General features: G+C 49.7%; 1 protein-coding gene across 2 annotated transcripts in view; it reads right to left on the reverse strand.

Moving 5' to 3' along the window:
• The window catches only part of SMARCAL1 (SWI/SNF related, matrix associated, actin dependent regulator of chromatin, subfamily a like 1), a 50,929-nt gene extending 28,067 nt beyond the window's left edge, over nucleotides 1-22,862 (reverse strand). Inside the window, exons 1-9 of one of the 2 annotated variants that reach the window (XM_028510505.2) lie at nucleotides 22,540-22,862; nucleotides 21,412-21,448; nucleotides 19,901-20,784; nucleotides 19,101-19,151; nucleotides 15,635-15,841; nucleotides 13,269-13,319; nucleotides 8,562-8,748; nucleotides 4,920-5,070; nucleotides 3,144-3,302 (exon numbers count right to left, since the gene is read on the reverse strand). In XM_028510505.2, coding sequence (XP_028366306.1) covers nucleotides 3,144-3,302; nucleotides 4,920-5,070; nucleotides 8,562-8,748; nucleotides 13,269-13,319; nucleotides 15,635-15,841; nucleotides 19,101-19,151; nucleotides 19,901-20,726 — 1,632 coding nt within the window. In that variant the 5' untranslated portion in view covers nucleotides 20,727-20,784; nucleotides 21,412-21,448; nucleotides 22,540-22,862. The remainder of the gene's footprint in view (nucleotides 1-3,143; nucleotides 3,303-4,919; nucleotides 5,071-8,561; nucleotides 8,749-13,268; nucleotides 13,320-15,634; nucleotides 15,842-19,100; nucleotides 19,152-19,900; nucleotides 20,785-21,411; nucleotides 21,449-22,539) is intronic. The other variant, XM_028510506.2, reaches the window with a different exon arrangement.
• Nucleotides 22,863-24,029: the final 1,167 nt, after the last annotated feature.

The raw sequence follows: 24,029 nt of genomic DNA on the forward strand, positions 1-24,029 counted from the left end.
AGTTTTCCACCTACAAAGTGAAGTTGGTGACTGCCCTGCCCTGCCCACCTCACAGGCGGCACTGAACACACTGCTGAGACGTGGCCTCTGCTTTGTAAGACACACCTGACCCCTGCCCGGCACTAAAGCAAAGTGTGCTGAAGACCCACTGTGTGCCCTGCCCTGGGGCCCAGCCCTTTCCCCAGGCACTCGCAGGGCAGGAAGGATTGAGTCACACTGAGAGCTGATCAGATGACGCTGTGAGTGCTGTCGCTGAAGCAGGTGTGACAGAGTACTGCGGGAACTTGGAGGAGGGAAGAAGGCAAGATTTCTGTCCCCAGGGGACCGACAACCATGCTTAGAACATGGAGTTTGATTATTTACAGCTCTGTATTCTGTACATAAGCAAACTAGAAAATGTCACATTTTCTAAAGCTCAATGAGTACCTAATACATTCTTATTGTTTTGGGGAAAGTTTTTACTTTGGTACACATTCAAATTACTTGCTATGTGATTCTAAGCAACTACTTGACCTTTCTACAGTGCCAGTTTCTCCATCTGTAAAATGGGTATAATACCAGAACCTAACGCATCAGGTTGTCCTAAGTCTTAAATGGGCTGACACATGTAAAGCCCTTAGGACAGTCCTGCCACTTAATAACCAACCACTCAGTAGTATCAGTCGCCCTGGGACAGGGATACCAGGAATATCCTAGCTTATTGCTGAAGAAGATCTATAAGAACAACCCCTACCCCACACCCAGTTCTATTTTAACTAAGACAACCCCCCCAAAAAAGGACCTCGAAAGCATAATGCAGGGGAATGTGAGAGACACCCCCAAATGTCACTGCATCTGTCCCCAGAAATCTGGGGTGTGTGTAACTAACATTCGCTCCCTGTCTGATGAGGAGCCCGCATGACAGCCAAGAAAAAGGGTTTTATGGAGAAAACAGCAAAGTCCAGAGGATATGGAAGGGAGTGGACTCCTCAACCAAAAGGCAACAACATACCACTATTACAACTAACTGCAGGACCAGCTCCACATTCCAACTTGTGACATCTGAGGAGTGTGACACCTTAGAACCGTCCCTTTCTGCCATCCTACAGCACTCCTCTGGAGCAGGAGGAGGATGGAGACCTTCTGTCACCGAGGAACAAGCCAGCGGCGGAGTCGGTGGTTTGCTACAAGTCCTACGGCAGGTTAAGTGTCGGCTCGGAAACAGAAACACAGGAGCCCTGAAGCCCCGGGCAGTCCGGCTTTGATCAGGGGCTCTCCCCCTCGCCTGCGCTGCGCCTGCGGGCAGCTTACGTAACCCCCTCACCGTCAGTTCTCCTCGGCTGTGAAATGGGGACAGCACCTGCCCAGGGGCCACCGGGAAGATCAGCGACTATACGTCGAGGACCTGGCACAGGAACACGCTGGAGAAATGAAGGCGTTACTCTTCCTACACGTTGCAGCACCACTACCATCATCCGGGGGCACTTCTTTTAATGCACTCATTTTCACATGCGTGCTGCTGACGTTTTTCAAAGCTACACTTGAATTTGTGCCAAACCAGAAATGGCTCCCCCAAAGATGTGTTACCTTTCAGCTTTGAAAAAATATAAACATTTAAGTTTGCTTATGCTATGAACACAGTATGAGTCTCATGTCCAAATCATAAAAATAGATCCTGCTCCGAGCTGCCACAACCTTAGTTCATGAGTCTATGAAAACACCAAAATGTATTCCCAGGATCTGTGTGGGCGTCTGTCTGTCCCACTGACCGTCCTCCCTTCCTCCCTAGTGCGCCGCGCTGTGCAGGGCGCAGGGCTGGCACTCAACTGCTAGTTGAACCAATGGATGAAGGCACCCCCCGCCCGCCCCCATCTCTCTCTCTCTCTCTCTCTCTCTCTCACACACACACACACACACACAGCAGGCAGCCCTGCACGGGAAACCCACAGCCCAAAGTCCCTACCACACGCCCTTGCTGACCTGCTCCACTGCGAGGCTCCACTGCTCTGGGCACCCTGAACGCCCTTCCCTTCCTCTGCTTCTAGATCAGACTGGCACTCCAACTATGGGCAAGGAATTCTCCACAGTCAGGAGAGAATCATATTTTTCAGAGAAGGAAAACACCACTGGCTTCTAAAATTCACACATTTGAATAAAGAACCTTTCATCTCAACCCTGGCTGGTATAGCTCAGTGGATTGAGCGTGGGCCTGCGAACCAAAGGGCTGAGGTTCAATTCCCGGTCAGGGCACATGCCTGGGTTGCAGGCCAAGTCTCCAGTTTGGGGGACACGGGAGAGGCAACCACACATTGACGTTTCTCTCCCTCTCTCTCCTTCCCTTCTCCTCTTTCTAAAACTAAATAAACTCTTAAAAAAAGAAAAAGAACCTTTCATCTCATCTGGAGGCATTGGGTTTCACTGTTTTGCCGAAAAGAAAAATATGGGTAACCTCCATTGGCAATCACCCACCAGAGCTTTGCCCGTGGGTGCTTGTCCGTGGCTCCCTGAGCTGGGGCTGGGAACTGCACAGGTGGGGCAGGGGTGGAGGGAACTGCACCCCTCTCAGAGGTTTCACCTGCGAGCCATGACATACAGTGAGCGCTGCCAGAGGGGCTGGTGCGGTCTAGAGGCCGGGGGAGGGAAAGCCGGTGACTGAAGGGCGTGCCCTCACGGCTGCGGGCAGGGCTCGAGTAGAGCTGTCCTTTAAACATGACTAGAGTGAAAAGTGCTTTCCTGAGAGGGGAGGGAGTGTCCTTGCACCTGCCGGGAGAAAACTCATTGACTGTCTGAACAGTACGTCCGGTAAGAGGGCACCAGACGCAGGCTCACGGCCGCAGTTCCAGGAGCCCGGGGCCGGCCTGGGGTCCACCTGCGGCCTCCACGCAGGCCCTCACGTCGGGGAGACCGGCTAGAAACCCCCAGCACAGACCTAGTAAGTTGCATTTTCCAAAGCCTTCCCCCGGAAATTCTAATATGTAGCCAGGGCTGAGAACCACTAATTGAGAGAAATGAAACGTCAGGTCCCCACAGACAAAGACGAGGATTTCTGTTCTCCTGGAGACTGAGTGGGGCTCCGTGAGAGTGCAGACACGACAGTTCGGGGTGTTTTAAGAAGGAAGTTCCCACCAAGATAGAGTGCTTGAGGGCCGTGCCAAGTCACTTACGATGATGACCACTTTAAAAGGGGTCTTGATCTGTTTTTCCAACTTGGTCAGGAGGTCAAAACTGACAATGTTGACCAAGCCAGCCGTCAGGCGGTCCTTGCCAGTCACCACGACATTGATGTGCTCTGGGTTCAGAGACGGCAGCCACCGGAGGAAGGCCTGGGGGACGACAGCAGGGAACCAGCCCAAAATGAGGATCCGGCCCAGCAGCCACCAGCTGTGACCCCCGCCAGCCCGTCCGCTGCACTCGCTCAGTGTGGGCCGTGTTAGCGCCTCCTGAGAACGCAGCTTGGTCTGTGTCCCCACGTCCTCCCAGTCCGCCGCAGCCCCGTCCCCACACACAGCAACCATCCCCACCTTCCTCTGGCCCCACCCGCCCCCGTCGCCTCCCCCGAACAGAGCGCACTGCCCTCCTTCCCAGGCTAGTGCGGCACAGCAGGCCCTTTGGGTGTCTGTGGGTTTCATTTCTGTGACCACTAACTAGACGGCAGGTCTCTGCAGAGAAAGAACATGACTTTTAAGAATTTTATAAAGGAATTTTTAGCAGAGCTTGATACGCTGAAGACACTAATGGTGATATTTTCTACCAAGCACCTGCTCTCTCCAGAAGTGTTGCCGCCTCTAGCTAAAGCCAGTGCCTAGGGTCAGCAGAAGGCCACCAGGCATCTCCCCGTGGGGTCGGGCGCTCCCCTGCCATGCCTGGGCCAACGCTACTCTAACACAGGGAGTGCTGGTTCTTCCTCCAGGCTCGTCTGACCACCTGACCCTTCCCGAGAACTTCTGCGGGTGCTGTGGGCATCTAACACACACAAAATAAATACGTGTTGAATTATTCCTTACGACAGGTACTGGCAGGATTCAGGTCACAAGGACAGGAGAAGAACATGGTACTGTTTCAGATGAACGATTTAAGAGTTCTGTTTTCTCTTCAGTCGGAAGGGCGCGTCTGGGCGCCCGGCTGAGCAGCTGCAGGCACAGCTGCCTCTTCCCCACCCACGGCTCACGGGGGCTTAGGAAGACGCCGAGGTGCAGGGGGGCCGCCGGCCGCCCCAGCAGCATAATAAGGCTGAGAAAGCTACAGACGATGAACTGGGGCTTCCTTCTTCATCAAGTTTGCTTATGTGGATTTTCATTCATTTCGCAGAACCACGCTGATCCTGGATTTATGGCAGACAGGGCTCAAGGCTGACTGATAAGATAATAAAGCTGAGTTCATGTCAGATTCTTTAGCTATGAAGGTAGCTGGTAGGCAGTGAGCCTCCTGCCCTCACCACCTTCTACAGAGTGCAAAACCCCTGAGCCAGGAAGACGGGAGAGGCGACTTCAAGGCCCTGCACTGCTCCTCGAGAGCAAGAAGTGTGGCGCTTACCCTCTCTGAGATGCAGGTTTCTCGTCTGTCCATGGGGTCGACACCCAGCGTGCCTACTGCACTTGTCTATCACGGGACTATGGGAACTAAAGGAGGTAAATGTTCTGAAAATGAAGTGCAGTACAGATGGAAGGTGCCATGAATGGGGCTGCAGGGGTGCTCCGGAAGTGCCTGCCGACAGAAGGAGGGGAGTCTGGCCCTGTGACTCCTTGGATTTCTTTGAACGTGTGACCAGAGGCTACCGAGGAGACCCCTGGGCCCACCTCGGGAGGCCATCTCTTCTCCACTCCTGCCCTCAGCCGAAACGACCTTTAAGGGTCTCAGGCCCTTTACCCAAGTTACCATCTGAGTCCTCCAGCCCCGAGGACAACCGTCTTTGTCAAAGCCACAGCACGAGCAGCACTGACCTGCTCCCAGGTGAAGCGCACAGACGACGGCACCACCACCAGGAGCGGCCACTCCTTCTGGTAGAAGGCCGCGATGCAGATGGCTTGGATGGTCTTCCCCAGGCCCATGTCATCCGCAAGGAGCAGGCGGCCTCCTTTAGCAATGGCAAAACTGAAAGCAGACAAGGTAAGGACAGTGACACAACACATTTCCCAGGGGGCATGAGCTTACCTGCCACGGGGCCACCATGGAAAGTAATGCGCATGGCATGGCGTGGGCTGCTGCACCGGCCGGCATGGGCCCTGTTCATTAAGAAGAGACCCGCTCCCCAAAGAGGGAAAAGAGCAGGAGTCAGTTAGGGTGCAGAATAATAATTTAAAAGGGAGTCAAAACTGGGAAAATGGGAAATGGTGGTCAAAAGGTAGGGAGAGGCTCCGCCTACCTTAGAAACCCAGGGAGGGAGTTTGTAATAAGAGTCACCCTCGGCCCAATGTAAGCGAAAGGACAGTGGGAAACAGTCTCCAATGAGGGGCTGGGAGGCGGGCACTTATTCACACGAGAGGTCTGCCTTGCAGAGAGGAGAGAAGTTAGAGATGAAGATCAGAGGGGACGCCATGTGCGCGCGGGCAGAGGGAAGGAGCCAGCAAACGCAGGACGTGCGGCAGAGGAGGAGGGGGCAGCCAGAGGAAAGGATGGGGCGGGTGTCTGTCCCTGAGGGAGCAGCGGCCCCCAGTGCAGCAGCACTCACTAACATTTGTGAGCAAGGCTGCACCGCACTCTTTCGGAGCCCAATCGGCCTCAGTTGGAGTCCCCCTTCTATCACATGGAGGCAAGTTATCTAACCTCCGTGTGCCTCAGCCATACATGGAAATAGCAACAGGATCTACTCCGAGACTGTTCTGAGGATTAATAAAGCTAGAAAGTAAAGCACTTAAAACAGTCCTTGACAGCACTGTAAGGACCAGGGGAATGTGCAAAGAGGAGAAAAGGAATCAAGACATCAGCGGTAAGAATGACTTCATCGAGTCACCCGACGACGACGACTCAGTGAAAAGCTAACAGGATCCCCAGTGCCACGTGTCTGGTCTCCTGCTCTGAACACCAGTCGTCCTGCATCTGATTCCTGAAACACCGATCATTTGCTCGGACACCTGATAATATGCCAGACAACTAGCTCTTTTTCTTTCTTCTCACACAGTAAAGACAGAATGAAACCTCTTGTAATTAGCAGCTGGAATGGCTGACAAGAATTCTAGGCTGTACGTGGCCTTTCTGAATTGCCTGGAAATAGCGTTTCTGTCCTTCAAAGGCCAGCGTTTGGTGCGGGCGAGGGTGGAGAACAGAGCAGCAGATCTGCGGGTGGCAGGAGGCCAACGTCCTGGGCTCAGCAGCGTAGGGAGACAAGGGGCATCCCCTTGTGGCACTTCCTTGCCCTCCCAGCAGTCTCAAAGCCCACCCAGTGACAGGGAGTCTCCCTTCCTGCACGCCCCACATGGTGGCCACCAGGTTCCTTCAGCGGAAAGGCAGGGGGCCCAGCGGCCTGCCGCGTCACCTCTCTGACCAGGCCCCGCATCCTCCTGGCACATCTGCCTCGGTTCGATCTTCTGGACCATTTCCAGGGTCAACCCACCACACAGACAGACAGAGGGAGGGCACATGTGGGATTTATTTTTACCCCACTCTCTGATTTACAAAAGTGGCAGCCAGGGCACACGGGGGGGCACCAAAGCAGCCAACCCACAGAGCCTTGTGTTGTAGCCTCCTTGGTGCAACCATTTACAATGTCTACATGGTCATTCTCAAAGCAGATGGGACCCCTGAACTTCAGTTTTTCCTTTCTCCCTGCACTGAGGTAGCTGAGCTATGGAACCAAGCAGCCAAAACTGAGAACGAAGCGAACAGCTGGGCTAAAAGAGAAACAACCACACGGCCGGCACCATCCTCTGCAGAGCAGTTTGGCATAGCAGAAAAAACGCTGCACTCATCATCAGGGAACTCGCACATAAGCCCCGGGTCCGCTTGCGCGAGCCGAGGGACTCGGCAGACAGCTAGCCGTCCTTCTGAGCCTCGACTCAAGCGGCAACCTCGGGAGACCACGTAGTCATTGGAGGAAGCTGACAGGCATCTAAGAAATTTCACTCCCAAAGTTCAAGGGAGTTTTCGACTGAATTCTTACATACAAAAGCAAAATAACAACAACAAAAAAAAACATGAAATTCACAGTCTTCTTCCCTCAACGCCAAACCCCTCCTCTTCAAAGAATGAAAGTTAAAATCTGGACTTAATTAGAAAGTGTTGAAGAGAGTCTGTAAGTACCATTAGCACTCTCAGAGCCCTACAGAACAAGACAGAGCCATGAACCACGCTCTGTCCTGATGCACACAGCGCCCCCAGTGGTGAGGAGGTTAACTGGCAAGGCCCGCATGCACCACCTGGGCTCAAGGGCCTCTGCTGGAGCCATGCAGAATGTGGTGCTGAGCACAGAGTGGGCAACATTAATGAAGGAACCAGAGAAAGAAAAGAGCAAAGGAAAAAAATCACCCCTGGCCCAGGTAAAATGAGGCCCAAAGGACGTAACAGCATATGAGGGAATGAAATGGCCAAGTGTGCTACCTCTGAGGCACAGAGGTGAGGGAAAGGAAAACAAGGGGGTGGGCAGAGCTGGGGCCTCGGGACCGCAGTAAGGCGTGACTGTGCCAAAACCACACCCAGAGCAAAGCCCTGTCTGAGACAGTAGCCCAGCTTTCACCGAAACACCCCAGTGGCGGTGTGCAGACAGGCTGCCTTCATTTGTCAGTCCCACCGACCCCCCAGTTCCTCCCCTGGCACAGGACTCCTCCCCCAGCCAACAGATCTGACTCCCACATTTCTGGATGGACGACCAAGGCCTCCTCCTCCCTCTCCTTGACCTCCCATATTTTCTGTAGAAGTCAAGTTCAACTTTGTTAACTGTCACTTTGCTTCTCCTGAGAAACTCTGGGAAAAAGGACAGGTCAGGCCACAGGATTATCTTTATTCTTTCTATAATAAATGCACCCTGGCTTTCTTTTGGGCAATTACAACCTCCCAGTCTCAGTCTAAGTAATTCGTGTGGGGCAGGCCCTACCCTGTCATTCCAGGGGTGGGCCTGTCACCCAGCCTCGCCAACAAGATTTCCAAGCTCATTGGCCACAAGGACTGACTGGTTCCAGCATCAGCACCAGATTCCAGGCATTTCAGGGCAGGACCCCTAGGGAAGAGGTGCTTCCGCTGGGTTGCAGAGCTGACGGATGTGAGCCGGAAGCCCCAGGCAGCCCCAGCAGCCACATGTGAGCATCAAGGCAAAAATAAAGCAAACTAAGAGGAACACAGTGCTGAGAGAGGGACAGAGTCCTCATGAGATCTTTTGAGGCCCTGGGTTTTCTATCACATGCACTTAGACATCTTCCCTTCAACTACTTTGAATGGGGTTTCTGCACACCTGCAATGCAGAGTCCGGATGGCTCACAGAATTTCAAATCAATGGTTACAATCAGGCTTTGGTAACAGCGCACCTGGCTGTTTAGTGCCTAAATGCTTGTGGATTTCTGTGGAAGATGAGCATTCCAAAAGGAGCATCTGAGCCCGGCTGGTGGTGAGTGAAGACATGTGCGCAAGGGAGAGCAGGAAGATCAAGGACCTACTTGACTCCAGCTCTCTGAAAGGGCAGCAGATTAGACACGAGCTTGGGGTCCACTCCGGAGAGGTCTGCCTCAGGGATGTCTGCCGTGAGGCCAAGAGACGTCTTCTCCATCTGAGAAGCGAAAGCCAGGGTCAGCGTCTTGGGCAGAGGACTCAGTTGAACTTGTGGAAGGCAGCGCACCCTTTCAACTAGAAAGAAGAACAGAGGCATGTGAACTGGAGTGTTTTGTCCAAGAGATCCAGGAAAAGAGAAGGGGCTTCAAAACAGTAACTGGGTAAAAAATCAGAGGCTGACAGATGCATGCCAGAGAACAAATTCTCCCTCTCTATTCCTGCATTTCTGCCAATGAGAGGGCAATTGATGATGCAAAATTGATTTTCCACACTACACAAATACCGGAAAGAACTATAAAGTGACCAGTGACAGATCTTGTTTTAACCTGAATTAAAAAAATTATCTTAGTATTCCCACTCAAATAAATAAGGACTCATATTCTTAAAAAAAAAAATCAGCCGAGAAAAAGCAAGGCTTAGAATGAAAACATCCTGTCTTGTTTCCATTCTTCGTATGTTTTATTTTAGTTTCAGTGTGAGAGAAGTCGGAGAACCCCAAGTCACCTGCTGTCAACAGGCAAGGAAGCCCCGTGCTCCGTGCAAGGAGCTGGGAGGTGTTTCCGAGAAAGACTAGCAGGGTGGTAGCAGTACTTACAAAGGACAACAATGGGCAGAGTCCACGCAAAGGCTACCTACTGATAACAATGCATGGGGCCCTGCACACTTTTGACCCTTTCCACAGGAGAAAGATGATATCCCTTTGAGAGAGGTGACTTTTACAGCAGTGACCTTAGTGGTGAAGCAGCTAGAAAACCCATTAGCCTGTAGGTGACCGGCTAGCTCCCTACCCAGCCTCTAGAGCAGATGTTGGCAAGTGAAGGTCTGTGGGCCAAATCAGCCTGTTTGTGCAAAGTTTTACTGGACTCAGTCATGCCAGTTTGCCTACGGATTGTCCTGGCTGCTTTCAGGCTACAGCCAGTAGAGCTGCATAGTGAGAACAAATACCACGTGGCCCACGAAGCCTAAAATATTCACCATCTGGCCCTTTACAGAAGAAGTTTACCAGCCCCTGACAAGTTCAGAGTCTCAACTATTACCAAAAGTGACCATGACTCTGACTCTTTCCAATGAAGCTTATCTTTAGGGGTTTCTACCTTTCTTCCAAGTGTGAGCTTCCACACCGCCAGACAATGGATGGAGAAATCTCTTCTTCTAGTGAAAAGCCATTAACACAAGTGAGAAAAATAAACTACCTGAGACCTACATGGAAATGAAGGCAAATTAATTTCATTGCTCTTGCTCTTTGGAAGAATCTAGGCCTCATCTGATTTTAAAATGAAGAGGGAACAGAACTCCTTCAACAGAGAAACAGAAAAAGAATGAACCAGAGATATAAATAAAACACGCAGTTTGGGGGGCAGGGGAAGACAGGTTAAGAAATCACAAAGTTCAAGAGGACACATTTAGAACTCGCTGGTGGCAAAACTACCATGAAACTACCAAGCGCAGCCTGCTGTCCCACGGCTGTAACTACCCACATGCTCTTCCCTTGAAGAACTGCCCTTGGAAAGTCCCGCGAGAAGAGTGGCCGTGGGGCACAGACCCTCGGCGGCATTTTGTCCTTCACTGGTTCAGGGGCGCCCTGGGAGAGGCGCTCACTGTCCTCAGGGATCCAGTAAAGGGAAACGGGGTACATTTCATTTCTGCCCAATGTGATTTGAAACTCCAAGGTTGTAAGTCCTCTATCCCACATGGTCATGTTTTTTCTTAATATCTTCAGAAGGTATGACAAAAGCTTTTTGCCACAACCACCAATTAGCTACCCTGCAAATGCTGATGGGAACTTGGAAGATTGAGCCATCTACTGCTACCTTAAATTACTTTGTATTCTCAACACATTTAAATCCATTCCTGTCCTTCATTAAATACGTGTTGCCAGTTATTTCTGGAGAGTCTGCAAGAGCAGAATCACCGGGATAAGAAATTAGGTAAGGCCGACTGCTTTAATATAAAAGAAACTGTCCACACTGATGCAGTAATACATTTTATGCCTCCAAATTAAATCCGAGCATGCTGATTTCCGCACACTTCAGGGGACTGAGCACTCTGTGTGCTCTCAGAAACCGTTCTCATTTTAATCCTCGGGATCTTCAGAACTCAAATACCTGATGGAAACTAAGACACGGCTGATAATCCAGCTGGTGTGAAATGTGCTGCTTTGTAAGCATTCTGTTCCTTCAGCCACTCAAGAGGAAAACATCAGCCTCCACTCTGTTTCCTACTAACTACTGTCTCCAAAGCCCTATGCTGCTAGTGCAGCCAACTGGGTGTGTTGAGTTGTAAGCCCACACCCACTGTCAACCGCTGTGGCTCTCGTCCTTTTCCTGTGCTGGGAGATGACAGAAATGTGCTGTCTGGCTTCGTGAGTCATCTAGAAGTCATTGCTGAGAAACAGCTCTTTGGCAGGCCAGTATGGAGCCACCCAGTAGAGACAGGAATGTTTTCAAATAGCAGCTGACAAGATGAGACCATTGCGGGGGAAGAGGAATCCTTCTGGACTGCGACAATCAGGAGAAACAAAAGGCATTTCGCCAATTTCGCTGTCAGCAAAAGGCCTCACGTCACTTAGAGAGGAGAAAGGAAAACTCTTACATTCACCTAATCTGGAGAAGATAAATACCACCATGTCCTCGACAAGCACGTTTACACTCAGAAGGTCTTACTATCATTTTCAGTTAGTGTTACATGCACGTGTTCTCCAGCTCAGGGTCAATAATCTAATTTCACGCACAAGCAACCAGCCCCAGGGATGAGAAGAGGTGCACATTCCCCAGCGTACTGTCTGCTAACGGTGGAATCAGAGCTCAGCCGGGACCTGCGACCTTCTGCCGTGCCCCATCTCCTCGGCCTCCTAGCTCAGGGGCCTGGCTTCTAAGTTCCAAATGGGTCACGCTTCAAACTCAAGATGGCAACTTTAGTCTGAGTCGGAGTTTGTCATGACTCGTGTTACTCCCAAAAAGGAAAACAATGGTTTCCTTTCTCTGGGTCTAAGCGTTTCCCAGTCTATGAAATTGGCAGAGTTGGTCTTAGTTTCCACAAGCCGCTGTAATGACAGGATAGAATAAAAACAAACAAACAAACAACAACAACAACCTGAGCTCTGAATCTAGAATTCTTAACTCCAGATCCATGCGATTACTAATAAGTTCAAATTTTACATGTGGCCATTAAGTGTGCGTTTCTCTGGACGAAGAATAGTTTTTATCAGATATTCCAAAGGGTCTACGGCCCACTAAAGATCTGGAGCCACTATGCTGTGTGAGTTTCCAGTCACACTTTTCAGTGGTACATTCATGTGCTAGTGCGGTACATATCCTGCTTTTTGTCATTGCATGGAAGTCAAGCCTTTATAGCTCACATACTCGTATATGTTTCTGTGGATGAAAGACAAAGGGGTGAGAGGAAAAAACTCACTCTGGTTACTTATCGAAAATTCAGCTTTGTGCAGAGTCTGCTCTGAATCACAAGTCCCAAAGAGCAGCAGCCATGGGTCCTGGATCCTTTCTGCTTCAGCTAGTGTTCCCTGATATTAAATGTCTCATCATATCCAAACTTAACCTTGAGTTTGCACCAAGTCTTTCTTTCCTCAAGGAGTCCAAAGCCCTTCCCTTATATTTAATTTCTGGCAGTAGGACACATACAGATTAAAGACCCCCCCACCGTTTTTTACTAAAAGAATAAATGGGACCCAGAATGCTGAATTATCTACCTGATGTCCCATAGTAAGTCACATAAGGAGGAGACAAAGGGAAGAAACCCAGCTTTTTCCGCCTCCGCAAAGCCCTAGCCTGGTGGGCAAGATGGCTCATGTCTCAGAGCTCCCTGACCTGGGTCATGTCTCTCCTGGCCGGACCAGTACAGACACTGGCTGGGAGGCCCAACGAGCCATCAGGGAGTCAAGCAGGAGAATAGTTATGCCAGCTGCATGCCCACTGCAGAACTGTGACAGCTTGGGGGATGGATGACAGACTGACATTCGGGGTAGGCTGAGATAAGACCATGTCCCCCTTTCTTGGACACAAGAAAAACGACGAGTCCAAACTGGCTCCTCCTTCTTACAGTTACATCTGTACACAGTTCCCTTCCCTTGGTCTGTCCCCACAGTGCTCGTTAAACACTTACGTGCCCTGGCGTAGGCCTCCACCTCTGGCAGAACTCCGCCCATTCTGAAGCCCAGTCCTGCTGAGCCTCTCCAACCTTCCCTGATCATCTGCTTCCAGAAGTACTCTGAGAGCCTGCTCTCAGAGGGAGCTAAAGTAGCTTCTGTCTAAGCTAAGCGATCCTAGCTCACCTCTGACCCCCATACTTCTCTGATGGGTGGAGGGTTTCCCAGCCTCAGGAATCTGACTAGCAGCGCCTCACCCTGACAGAAAGAGAGGCTCCATGTTCGCCCGGGCTGCTGTGAAGCCACCGTCTCAGCAGATGGGAGCGGGGCTGCCGAGAACATCCCCAGCCTCACTCGTCCTGGGCGCAGCATGTGAAGTCACCATGGTGGGAGGGGGAGGAGGCGAATGTTTTAAAATGCATTAAATTTAAAGCGGATAATTAAAGCCTAACAGTAGCATGATATGAAACAAGCAAGGTGGGCATCTCACTGAGTTTATTGTGCTCTTCCAGGAGAAAGTTCCACTTCCTGGTCTTGGCATCTGCAATGAGAAGAAACATATAAGCAAATGTGACACCCTGCCTTCTGCTACATCCTCACACTTACTCATTCCCTGGTTTCATAAACCTCCAGTGAGCTCGGATGCGGTGGCTGGCGAGGTGCGTGGTACGGGGGATACAGAGTAAACCGAGGGTACCTGCCTGTGGGGCTTTTGCAAGTTAGGACGAGCAGGCACGGTGCCAACACTGGGTTGCAAGGCTGCTGACAGACCGTGCTCTGGAGATGTGTGCCTGCGGTGGCCCAGCAGGTCTGAAATGCCCTGAATTTCCAAGACAGGGGAGAGTAAGTGCAGCTTACACGTGTGCAGCGCTCATTCTGAGCTGGCACGGTGCCGTGAGGCTCACACACACTGCCTCCTCTGCTCCTCGCTAAGCTCTGAGTTGGGCACTAGTTGTGGCTCCACTTTACACACAGGGGACAAGCTGTGTGTGGTCAGAGTGGTCACCTAGCCTGCGTTCAACGCCCAGTCCTGCCACTTCCCAGCGCTGTGACCTGGCTGGGCGGGCAAGTCACACGGCTTCCCTATGCCTCAGTTCTCCCATCGGAAAGATGAGGACACTGCAGCCCCTGCCTCACTGGGTTCTTGTAAAGATTGCCTTCCATTTAAATGTAAAATGCTTATGAAGGGATGCCTGGCAAACCATGAGCACTCAAAGAAAAAAAGCAATTATAAATTATGATTATTGTTATTATTATTATCGTGCCATCCGATTAGCAACGTGTAGCATAAAATATACACAGCATGAACTAAGAAGGGGGAGCATCTCACTACCCCACACTGTCTGATTACTTAAGAGAGGTTTCCCTACCGATCTGCCTTCTGAGAAAACCAAGAAAGCTTCGACTTGATAAATGCTGTCAGCACAGCAAAGGTGACTGACTTCTCCTCCGTGTGGCCAGGGAGAAAGCAGGGTGGTCTGGGGAAAAGCGCTGTGGGAACAAGCGGGTCAGAGGCAGGGGAAAGCTGAGGCAGCCTCGGGGCGATCTGACCCAGCCGACAGCCGGGAACCAGGAACCCATCCCAAACAGCAAAGGGGAGAGTATGTAAACAAGAGCGGTGGCAAACACTCCAGCCGTGGTTTTTGGATGGCTGGGTGCAGGGAGCGCTGGGGGTAGGTAGCACTGGGTGCCAGTATTTTAGCTGTTCACTTCTCCAAAACAGCAGGCTATGTGAGCAGTGTAATTTCAAAGGTTGCACTTTTCAGAAGAAGACACAGGTCAATTGTATCTGACTATTCAGGGTGACCCCAGCTGAAGCTGAACATCTCAAGGGGGCAGGAGAGGCAAAGGGCCCTGGCCCTCTTGTGAGCAGCGAGTCCCATGCCTCCGGCTGCGCCCAACTGTCTCATCCGCACTCTGCTCACCACTGGCTCTCACCAGTGAAGACAGCCAGTGTCCCTCTCCTCCCCAAGGAGTCCCGGGTCCGATGACAGCTCTCGGGGCAAGTGATTCCACAGGGGCTTCTTCCCTGACGCTGCCTGACCGTGACATCTCAAAGGCAAAAGGTTTTAAGAGCTTGCTTCCTACTTGCCTAGGGAAAGGCTAAAACCATTTCAATGGGAATATTAATCCATGAAAACCACACCCTTTGGAAAGCAACATGGCCCAAGCTAAGGATAAGACAGCAGTTCAGAATTCTCAAGATAACTTCTGCCTCTTCGTCTCACAGGGCAGCTTTAGAAAAACCTCACACAAAAATAAAGCAAAGCTGCTCAGTTTGGGCCAGTGGTTGTCAATCCTGGCTGATTTTTAGACTCTTCTGTAGATTTTTAAAAGCACCAATGCCCAACCCACCTCAAGCCAATGGACTCAGGGTCTCTGGGTGGGAAGTGGGGCCCGGCCTGAACTCGGGGGGCAGGGCCCGGAACCCTGTTTCTCCACGCCCTCCAGGTGGTGCTGACGCTCGCTAAGGTTTGAGAACTACTGTCTCAGCCTGCAGAAAGGCATTTATTTCTAGGGCAACCATTTGTTTTCCAAGCTCTGCTATGGACAAAATATAAACAAGCAGGTCTAAATGGCTGAAGCAGGAATTTTTCTGCTTCTACCAAGAAAGCACTGACCAGATGACTGGGGAAAATTGTGGGGTCTTCTCTCTGGGAGGCCTTTGAGGACAAAGTAGGCCCACAATGTGTTTACTATCTGAACAGCTCAGGCGTCACCTTTCTGTAATAAGAGCAGATCGGAAAGGCTCTATAAGAAAGTCACTTCTGAGGGTTCAAACACAGAGAAAAACGCCCTACGCAGAGATCACAAACCACATGCATCCTGGGACTCAGAAAGAGGCTGATTACTTGCCATAATTTCTGGAATCCATCTGTTTAAACACTGCGATCAGCTCCTGTGAATAGCCGATGTCCACCTCGAAGCGGGCCCGGGAGATGAGCAGGCACCGCCCGGTGACAAACGCGAGCGAGGGAGCCGGAGGCAGGCCAGCCGGAGCGACGCTGCTGGCCCCCTCCAGAGGCTGCAGGGTGACCTTGGGGAGGTGCTGGACTGCTTTCACTGCCGAAGAGGAAGAGGAGAACAGAAGTCACGAGGTGGATGACCTCACGTGGTCCTGGGATGGTAGGGTGGGCAGAGGTGCGGGGGGCGGGGGGAAGGGTTGCGGGAACAGCACGCGCGGTGGGCAGGCGAGAGGAGGCGCTGTTGGCCGGGGAGGCTCTGCACGGCGCTTTCCCTGAGGCTCTGGAAATTTCAGTGCTCACTGAACATAACTCTTCTGCTCCTTAAATTTTCAAATTAAAACACTCGGAAGACGGACATTAACAGGAGGATGAGGGGTCTCGCCAGAGTAGCAAGTGTGTTCCATGGTTTCTGTTGCTGAAGTCAACACACCGGGAGTCTCCCACTGGACCCTGCCCTGCTCGGAGAGCAAGGGAGTGAGAGGAAGCCCTGCCAGGCCCAGCAGCAGTTCTGAGCCTCATTTATTTCTTATTGATGTACTTTATAGATGAATAGATTTGACTATGTAACACTAAACTGTCAAAAAACACAAACTAAGTTGAAAGGCAAAACTATTGAGTAAAGATACTTGCAAGAAACATAAACAGAGCTCACACTCAAAAAATACCAAGACCACAAATGACAGAGACATAATCAATTGAGTCTGGTGGAGGCAGATGACTAATAAAATGTATGAAAAAATGTTCAATTTCACAAATAATCAGAGAAATAAAAAGCCATTTCTTTACTTATAAAACTTGCAAAATTTAAAAAAAAGGTATCTGCATTGCCAGTTGGAAATAAAACCCTTTGAAAAACAAATAACTCAACTTCTAGGAATCTCTCCCAACTACAAAAATTTATGGAAAAGGTGTTTCTTACAGCTTTAATACTGAAAAAAAACGGGGAGCAAATTAAAACAGACAAAAAGTAAATCATTTAAGCAATTTATGACACATTCCTAAAGTGGAATATCATATAGCCAACAATTGTGTTTTGGAAGAAATTGTGGAAAAGACAAACAAACCAAAGGAATACTAAGTTCAACAGCATAGTATCGTTTTTGGGAAGTCAAAGGGGTCCAACGAGGGACACCCACGCTTCCATCACTCAGAATTAACGGTTAACGTGCATGACCACTAAGTGAAAACAGCCAGATAAAAACTACATTACAGCCCTGGCTAGCGTAGCTCAGTGGATTGAGTGCGGGCTGGGAACCAAAGTGTCCCAGGTTCGATTCCCAGCCAGGGTACATGCCTGGGTTGCAGGCCATGGCCCCCAGCAACCACACATTGATGTTTCTTTCTCTCTCCCTCTCTCTCCCTCTCTCTCTCTCTCTCTCTCTCTCCCTCCCTCCCCTCTCTAAAAATAAATAAATAAAATCTTAAAAAAAAAACAAAAAAAACTACGTTACATCTATAAACATTTGTGTGCTTTAATGCTGTAAAAATGCTGGAAGGGAAAAACTCAAAATGTTCACAGTGGTTCACTGAGTGCGAACTTTCCGGGGACAGTGTTTCTTCTGTGCACGCGGGTGTGCTTTCCATACGCCCTATGATGAGTGTATGGTCGAGTTTAAAAGCAAAATCCAGAGGCAGACCCAAAGCAAAGTGACGGAAGGACTGACAGAGACAGCCTTTGTATGTTATATCAACAAAAAGTGTAACCTGCTACGAAGATACAACAATCATGAACCAATCTCAAAATGTAAAAATAAGATTGCACAAATCCACAATCGTTGCAAGAGTGTCCAAGGCACGTATATCTTGGCAGATAGCAGATCAAATGTGCAAAACACTGGTAAGGACACAGAGGAGCTACACAATTCATAATCAGTAAAATTCATCTAAAAGCTACGTGCAGCCCTGACCAGTGTGGCCCAGGTGGTTGGGTGTCATCCTGGAAAGCGAAGGGTCGCCAGTTCAGTTCCCAGTCAGGGCACATGCCTGGGCTGCAGGTTCGGTCAGGGCACATACGAGAGGCACCTAATCAATGTTTCTCTCCCTCTCTTTCTCCCCCCCTTCCCCTCTCCCTAAAAATAAATAAATAAAATCTTAAAAAAAATTAAATACAACAAAAATAAAAGCTATGTACAAACTTCTGTACCCATTAAATGGTTTTTAAAAATCTGCGGTGCATTACCAAAACCAAGCATACCACACAGAAAACCTAAGCGAATTTGCAAACACAGAAGTCATTCATGCACTGTGGTTGGAGAACGGGGTTAAAAAGACAATAAAACAAACAAAATCAGGACTGTGGGAGCCACTGGTTTAATCTGAGCAACCATGAGAACCGCACCAGTGTCAAGACCTGCGATCTTAACTTAGGGCACTGGTTCTCCCCCTCCTAACACCTAACAAACAGATTAAAGTAACAGTAAAAAACGAGCCCCCCAAAAGGTCACCGCAGCTACCAAAGAAAAGCGGGGAGGCCAAGGAGAGAAATAGGAACTTCTGCAGGCAGCAGTCCCATCACCCACCAGAACCTGCACTGGAGGCACCAGAGAATTCTGCCCCGTGCCCCACATCCGTGGAGGAGTGACCTCACCGTGCCTCTTCCTCTCTTCCCTTTTTGAACTGGGGGAAGGGAGAGGGCAGAGGGGATAGAAATGGCTGCTGGGAGATGCGAGGACACCCAGGGCAGAGGAGCAGACTTCAGGCACCGGGAGAAGGTGACAAAAACCTTGGGGTAGGGACAGTCAACAGAATCTCAGAAGTGGGGCATGCACCCCAGGGCCCCAACAACAACCTGGCCTGGCCTCCCCAGACAGGGCCGTGGCTGGAGGAGCCTACTTGGGCAATGCCCCTCGCTGCACTCTTGAGTTACTATGAGGATTTGGGTTGTTTGCTGAACTGTAACCTTCCCGGGAGCAGGGGCCGGCACAGCTGCCTGCCATGGCTGCAGCCAGCAGTCCAGTGGGAACCTGCGGCCTGAAGTCAGACGGTCTGGGTTTGAATCCCAGTCGCTCAAGGTCTTGGGTGTGTGACTCTATGTTAGTTACGTACCCTCGCTGGGCTGGGCCTCAGTGGCCCCATCTGTAAGATGGATGTTATAAGGAGTAAGAGTTAGGATGTGTAAGGGGCTTAGTACAGCCTGGAACACAGCAGGCTCCATTTAATGCTAGCTTTTGTTAAAATACCAGTGACTATCACCCAGGGAGCTGCCTCACTAGGTCGGCCCTGGTGAGCAGAAAGAAGAGCATTGGGATGGTGCCCTGAAAGCCATCTGAACTACGAGCCAGACCAGAACTATAGCTCCAGAGAAACTTTCCAACACCAGTGTGTACAGCCTGAGGGGCGACGACACTCCTACTTACTCAGGGCACTGTAGTCGGTCATGCTGAAGTTCCACATCTTGGTGTTAGGATCTGAAATGAAACATAGATACTTGGTCTGTCCATACACAGTGAGGCTGACGGCTGTTGTTATAATTTGTTCTTGGACATTCAATGAAAAGCTTGTTGAATGAATGAATGCGTGCTAAATTCAAAACAGTTGGCTGAACAAGCCCCCGCTGACTTACAAAATTCTTGTAGAAGTCAAAGAGGAAACATAAATCAGGATAATGCTTTTTATTCTATAGTGAGAAATGCAAGCCAGCCTCTGGGATGTTACGGGCCTCACCTCAGAGAGCTGAGGGCAGAGGTGGGACCCCGTGTGGTCCTGCAAAGCTCAGGCACTGAGGTGTGTGCCCTGAGACATGGCAGAGCTAGCCATACTCTGGCTCTGCCCTGCAGACAGACCAACCTGAGCATGCTCAGGTTGCCGAGCCAGTCCCATCGCCTATAAAATAACATCTAGTTATCTCAGAAAACTGTCGTTAGGCTTCAGTGCTACAGTGCATACAAAGCACCTGGCAGAGGAGCTGGCCTCTCAGTAAACATTCATCTGTTCTCCATATGGCCACTCGGCAGCCCCCAACTTTGGCAGCTGTTTGGAGGAATGTCTATGACAAAAAGAAACATGAGCTAAAATAGAACAATTTTAACAACTGGATGGACAGAATGTGCCAATGCACCCTCTTTATATTTATGAGAAACTGCCAGATGAAAAGAGACCCTAAAATAGGGGGAGAAAAAAAACATTTGAAGAGCTAGACTAAATGAAGACTCATTACCGAATCTTCTGCTGGGCAGACGCTTGAACACAGCAACGAGCTCCGCATTGTACCCAATCTTCACCTGGAAACGGTCTCCATCCCTTACGCACGTTCCCTCCTGGGAGTGCCCTGCTTTGTGGGGTGAGGCCCCCGAGTTCTGCTGCAGTCTTCCTTCTGTCCTGGGCATCACATTCCCTGGGCCACAAAGGACGTCAGAAACATTCTGCCCTGAGGTGGATGGTCTGGCTGTCTTGGCCTCTAATTCAGGATCCCTGGGAAGCTGTCTGGAGGAAGAAGCTGGAGTATCCTGGGAACTCTTTGCTTTGGCCAAAGGCTCATGAGTTGTGTTAGCAAAGGGTGTTGATTTGGTCCCTTGTGAAACCTGAGGATGACCTTGACCTGACTCATAGCCCAAGAGCTGCTGGTTGGAAACCTCTGGAGGACTTTGTGCCAAAGGAGGGGAGAGCCCAGTGACAGTCATTTGACTTGGTGGACTGTGATGCAGGCAGGCTACAGGCATCTCTTCCTGCCTCTTCCATGTCCCCTTTGCCTGCTCCAAAGTGCTGAGCTGAAAACTGTGGGTATTGTGAGGTCTTTGGTCACCATGAGACAAATCACTGGTTTTCTGTTGCTTGAAAATGACACCATGGCTTGCCGGCTTAGAGGAGTCTCTGGGGAGATGGCACGAAGGCCCCTGCTTGCACTCAGAAGGACGGGCAGCAACGGAGGAGCCCAAGCCTACACTCTGGTGCTGTTCTGCTAATTTCTCAGCTCTACGGGCCAGAGCCTTTTGTCGATTCTCCTCAATCTTTTTCTTCTGCTCCTCTGTAAGAGGCAAGGACATTTTAACAGGAAAATGCTTATGCAGGAACGTCAATCTTTAATTAGAAACGTGGCAAAAGCTGAGAAATTAAAAAAAAATGGAAATAAACATGAAATACATTTATTTGTCATGTGTCCACCTTGATTTTAACAAGCTTTTATCCCAGGAAATGCACAAGGAGCACAACAAAGGATATGTGAAGGTTCCTTTTATAATTAAAAAGAAACACACACAGAGGAATAGCAGAGGCTAGAACAATGATTCTGACAAATGAGCAAAAAGCAAGATCAAGTCCAAAGCTGAAGAGGTATTTCAGCTGCAATATTTTTCTCCCTCTCATCTCCCAGCCAGCGTGAGTTGTCAGATCCCAAGGAAGTTATGCAGGGCAACCTAAATCTACCAGATAGCACTGGCTGGTATGACTCAGTGGATTGAGTGCCGGCCTGCAGGACCAGAGGGTTGCCGGTTTGATCAGCAGTCAAGACACATGCCTGGGTTGTGGGTGGGGTCCCCAGTGGGGGGCGCAGGAGAGGCAACCACACATTGATATTTCTCTCCCTCTCTTTCTTCCTCCCTTCCCCTCTCTCTAAAAATAAATAAATAAAATCCTTAAAATAAATAAATAAATCTACCAGAGAATGAGATGAACAATTCAGACTAGAAAGGGTAATGGATTAGACTGACATAGACCAAAATGACCACATACCATGGTGTGATACTTGCTAACACAGACGCTTTCCAACCTGGAAGAAAGAAAAAAGCATTAGCCTCACATAGGCTGCACACTAAATCCACAACTCCAACCCAATCCTTTAGGACTCTTGGCAAATCAATCTGCAGGTGGCCAGATGCAAGCCACAGAGTAGATGGCCTCAGTGCCTGCCTTCCAAAATGCACCACCTCAGAGCAACCCAGCGACTCTTCGGGGGAAAAAAAGGGAAAAAAAGTAACGCATGCTCACGGTACAAATTCAGATGTCCATGAGGATGTAAAGAGTAAAATTAATCTGTAATTTCACCATCCATCAATAACTACTGTTCACAGTTAAGAGTACAGCGTCATTCTGATATTTTTCTATCCACAGCCATAGACACATGCCACATATGTGGGAGATAGGTGTTTATTACAAAATAGGGTCGTTATATACAGTCCGTTTTGTGCCCTGATTATTTTTTTAAATGAATTTACTCAGGTCGTTTTTCTATGAGCTGAGCCACTTCCACAATATTCTGGGACCAGGCAGCTGGACACCAATTTCTCTGGTTTGGTTTCGTCTAACTAGCCCCCACCTAGTGTAATGGTATGTAATGCTTATAATGACACGGGGGCACCCTGGTGGCCCTGTTTAGGCCCGTGAGGGTTCAAAGGTTTCCTTCTTGCTGGGGTTCCCTTGGGCCAGAACCCCAAACAACATCTTTCCCATCTATCCCCAGAGACCTTCCACATCACCCCTCCGACCCCCCCCCTCCCCGCCACCAATAGGAAAGGGCTGGGCAAGGCTACGTTCGCGGACACAGCTGAAGCCCACAGCACCCCGGAGTAACTTGCTAACACTTCTGGCTAACTTTCCAGCTAGGGCTCTCTTGCACTACCGCATTTTCCTCGTCCAAGGTCCCAGGCGCCAACTTTCTCCGTGAGCAAGGGTTGGCAAGGCCACGGCGTTAAGTCCTACTATCAGCCCCAAACCATAAAACCATCACATCGTATGAACGCCCCTCTTCTTCTCCATGCAGAGACTTTCTAAAATTCTAATTTTGGGGGCGTGCCTCACTTCGGTCCGTTGGTAAAGAAGAGTCACACCACTTCCACCCCTATTAACTCCACTTGGACTCACCCTTCCCCTTGGACCACTCCCTGCTCGAAGCTGGCACTTGGTCTCGTCCACCGACACCGCTTTTTTCCCCAGTCTACCTGCTCAGCGAGTAAGGCCTAGTACGCGAGTTACATTCACCACGGACCCCGAGCCCAGACGGTCTCCAAAGTCCTTCCGCGCCAGATAACGCTTCCGAATAGGCGGTTAAGACCTAGCATTCGAGGGCTGCCAGTTCGCCCGTCTTGCAGCGCCTGGGCCCCAAAGGGGAAGGATGCTTAATACATTTCCCAGCGGGCAACAAGGGTACAGCTACGCTTTAAAAAGTCAAATGATGAGTCTCGTGACCCGAGCTTTGCTGCAAGGTTTTCCGGGATTTGTAGTTTGGGCCAAGAGCCTGGTGAGGATTAGGGGAGACGTGAAGTCCTGGGCGAGGCGGGGCTGGAGTGGTGCACCCTGGGAGTTGTAGTCCTCGGCTTCTCCAAAGGTGAAGCCAAGCACCGGATCGTAAAAACGTGGAATGTTGAGGTTTTCAAAGCAGGAGTCTCGCTGTCAGAACGGTCTCCAGAGGGCATCCCAGATGGAATTGTGTGGTAGTTCTTAATAAAAAGTAATCCCTTGGGGCAATCTTCCTGGTATTGATAACCTTGCAACTTAAGCCCCACCCACTATCCCATCTCGGACCGGAGGAGAATTAGCAGCAGCAGCAGCAGCAGCACGGTCGTCGTGGGGCATCGTGCTGAGATTTTAATGTGAATTAACTCATTTAATCCTCACCATAATCTTATGGAACATATACTCGTGTCTCCATTTTACAGATGAGAAGACTGAGAGTTGTTCGGATTTGTGATTCGCATTCTGAAGCCCCGCCCTCTGCTCTTGAGAGAAAATTAATAAGCTGATGCTATCAGAGTCAGTTAACTCCATTTCTGAGCACCAGCACCCTTTCCCTTACACAGTCAACTCCACCTTACACCCTGGGGGTGAATATAATATTCTCCTCTCATCAGTATACACATGAATGTTGCTGTTCTGTTTTCAAACATCGCTCATCTTGAAGAGGAAGATCTTAAGAATTTTGGGAAATGTCCAAAACAAAAGCACAGCGATGTAAATAGTTTGATCCATTAAAATTTTCTCGTACCTGTAAATGCATGTAAAATCATAGGAAAAGGAAATTCAAAAACCCACCAAACTCTTCAGGACCAGGAGTAGGATGAGATACACTTGTCTACTTTTTAATATATTTTTCTGAGTTCTTTGGATTTTCTTAAAATAATCATATAGATCTTGTGTGAATCTTGAAACAGTAGGTCATTTTTTTTTAAATGACAAAGACGTTAGCCAGTTCTACCAGTCTTGAGTGATGTTTACTATTAGAAAGCGTTCAAATCCCAGCTCTGTGGTTTTATTGGCCACATAAACACAGTCACTGTTATTGCATTTTCTCATCTGTAAAGTAAAATGGAAAACAATGCCATCTTGCTAAATCTCTTTGTTGTGGTGAGGATCAA

Source organism: Phyllostomus discolor, chromosome 4, assembly GCF_004126475.2.
Source record: "Phyllostomus discolor isolate MPI-MPIP mPhyDis1 chromosome 4, mPhyDis1.pri.v3, whole genome shotgun sequence".
NCBI lineage: Eukaryota > Metazoa > Chordata > Mammalia > Chiroptera > Phyllostomidae > Phyllostomus > Phyllostomus discolor.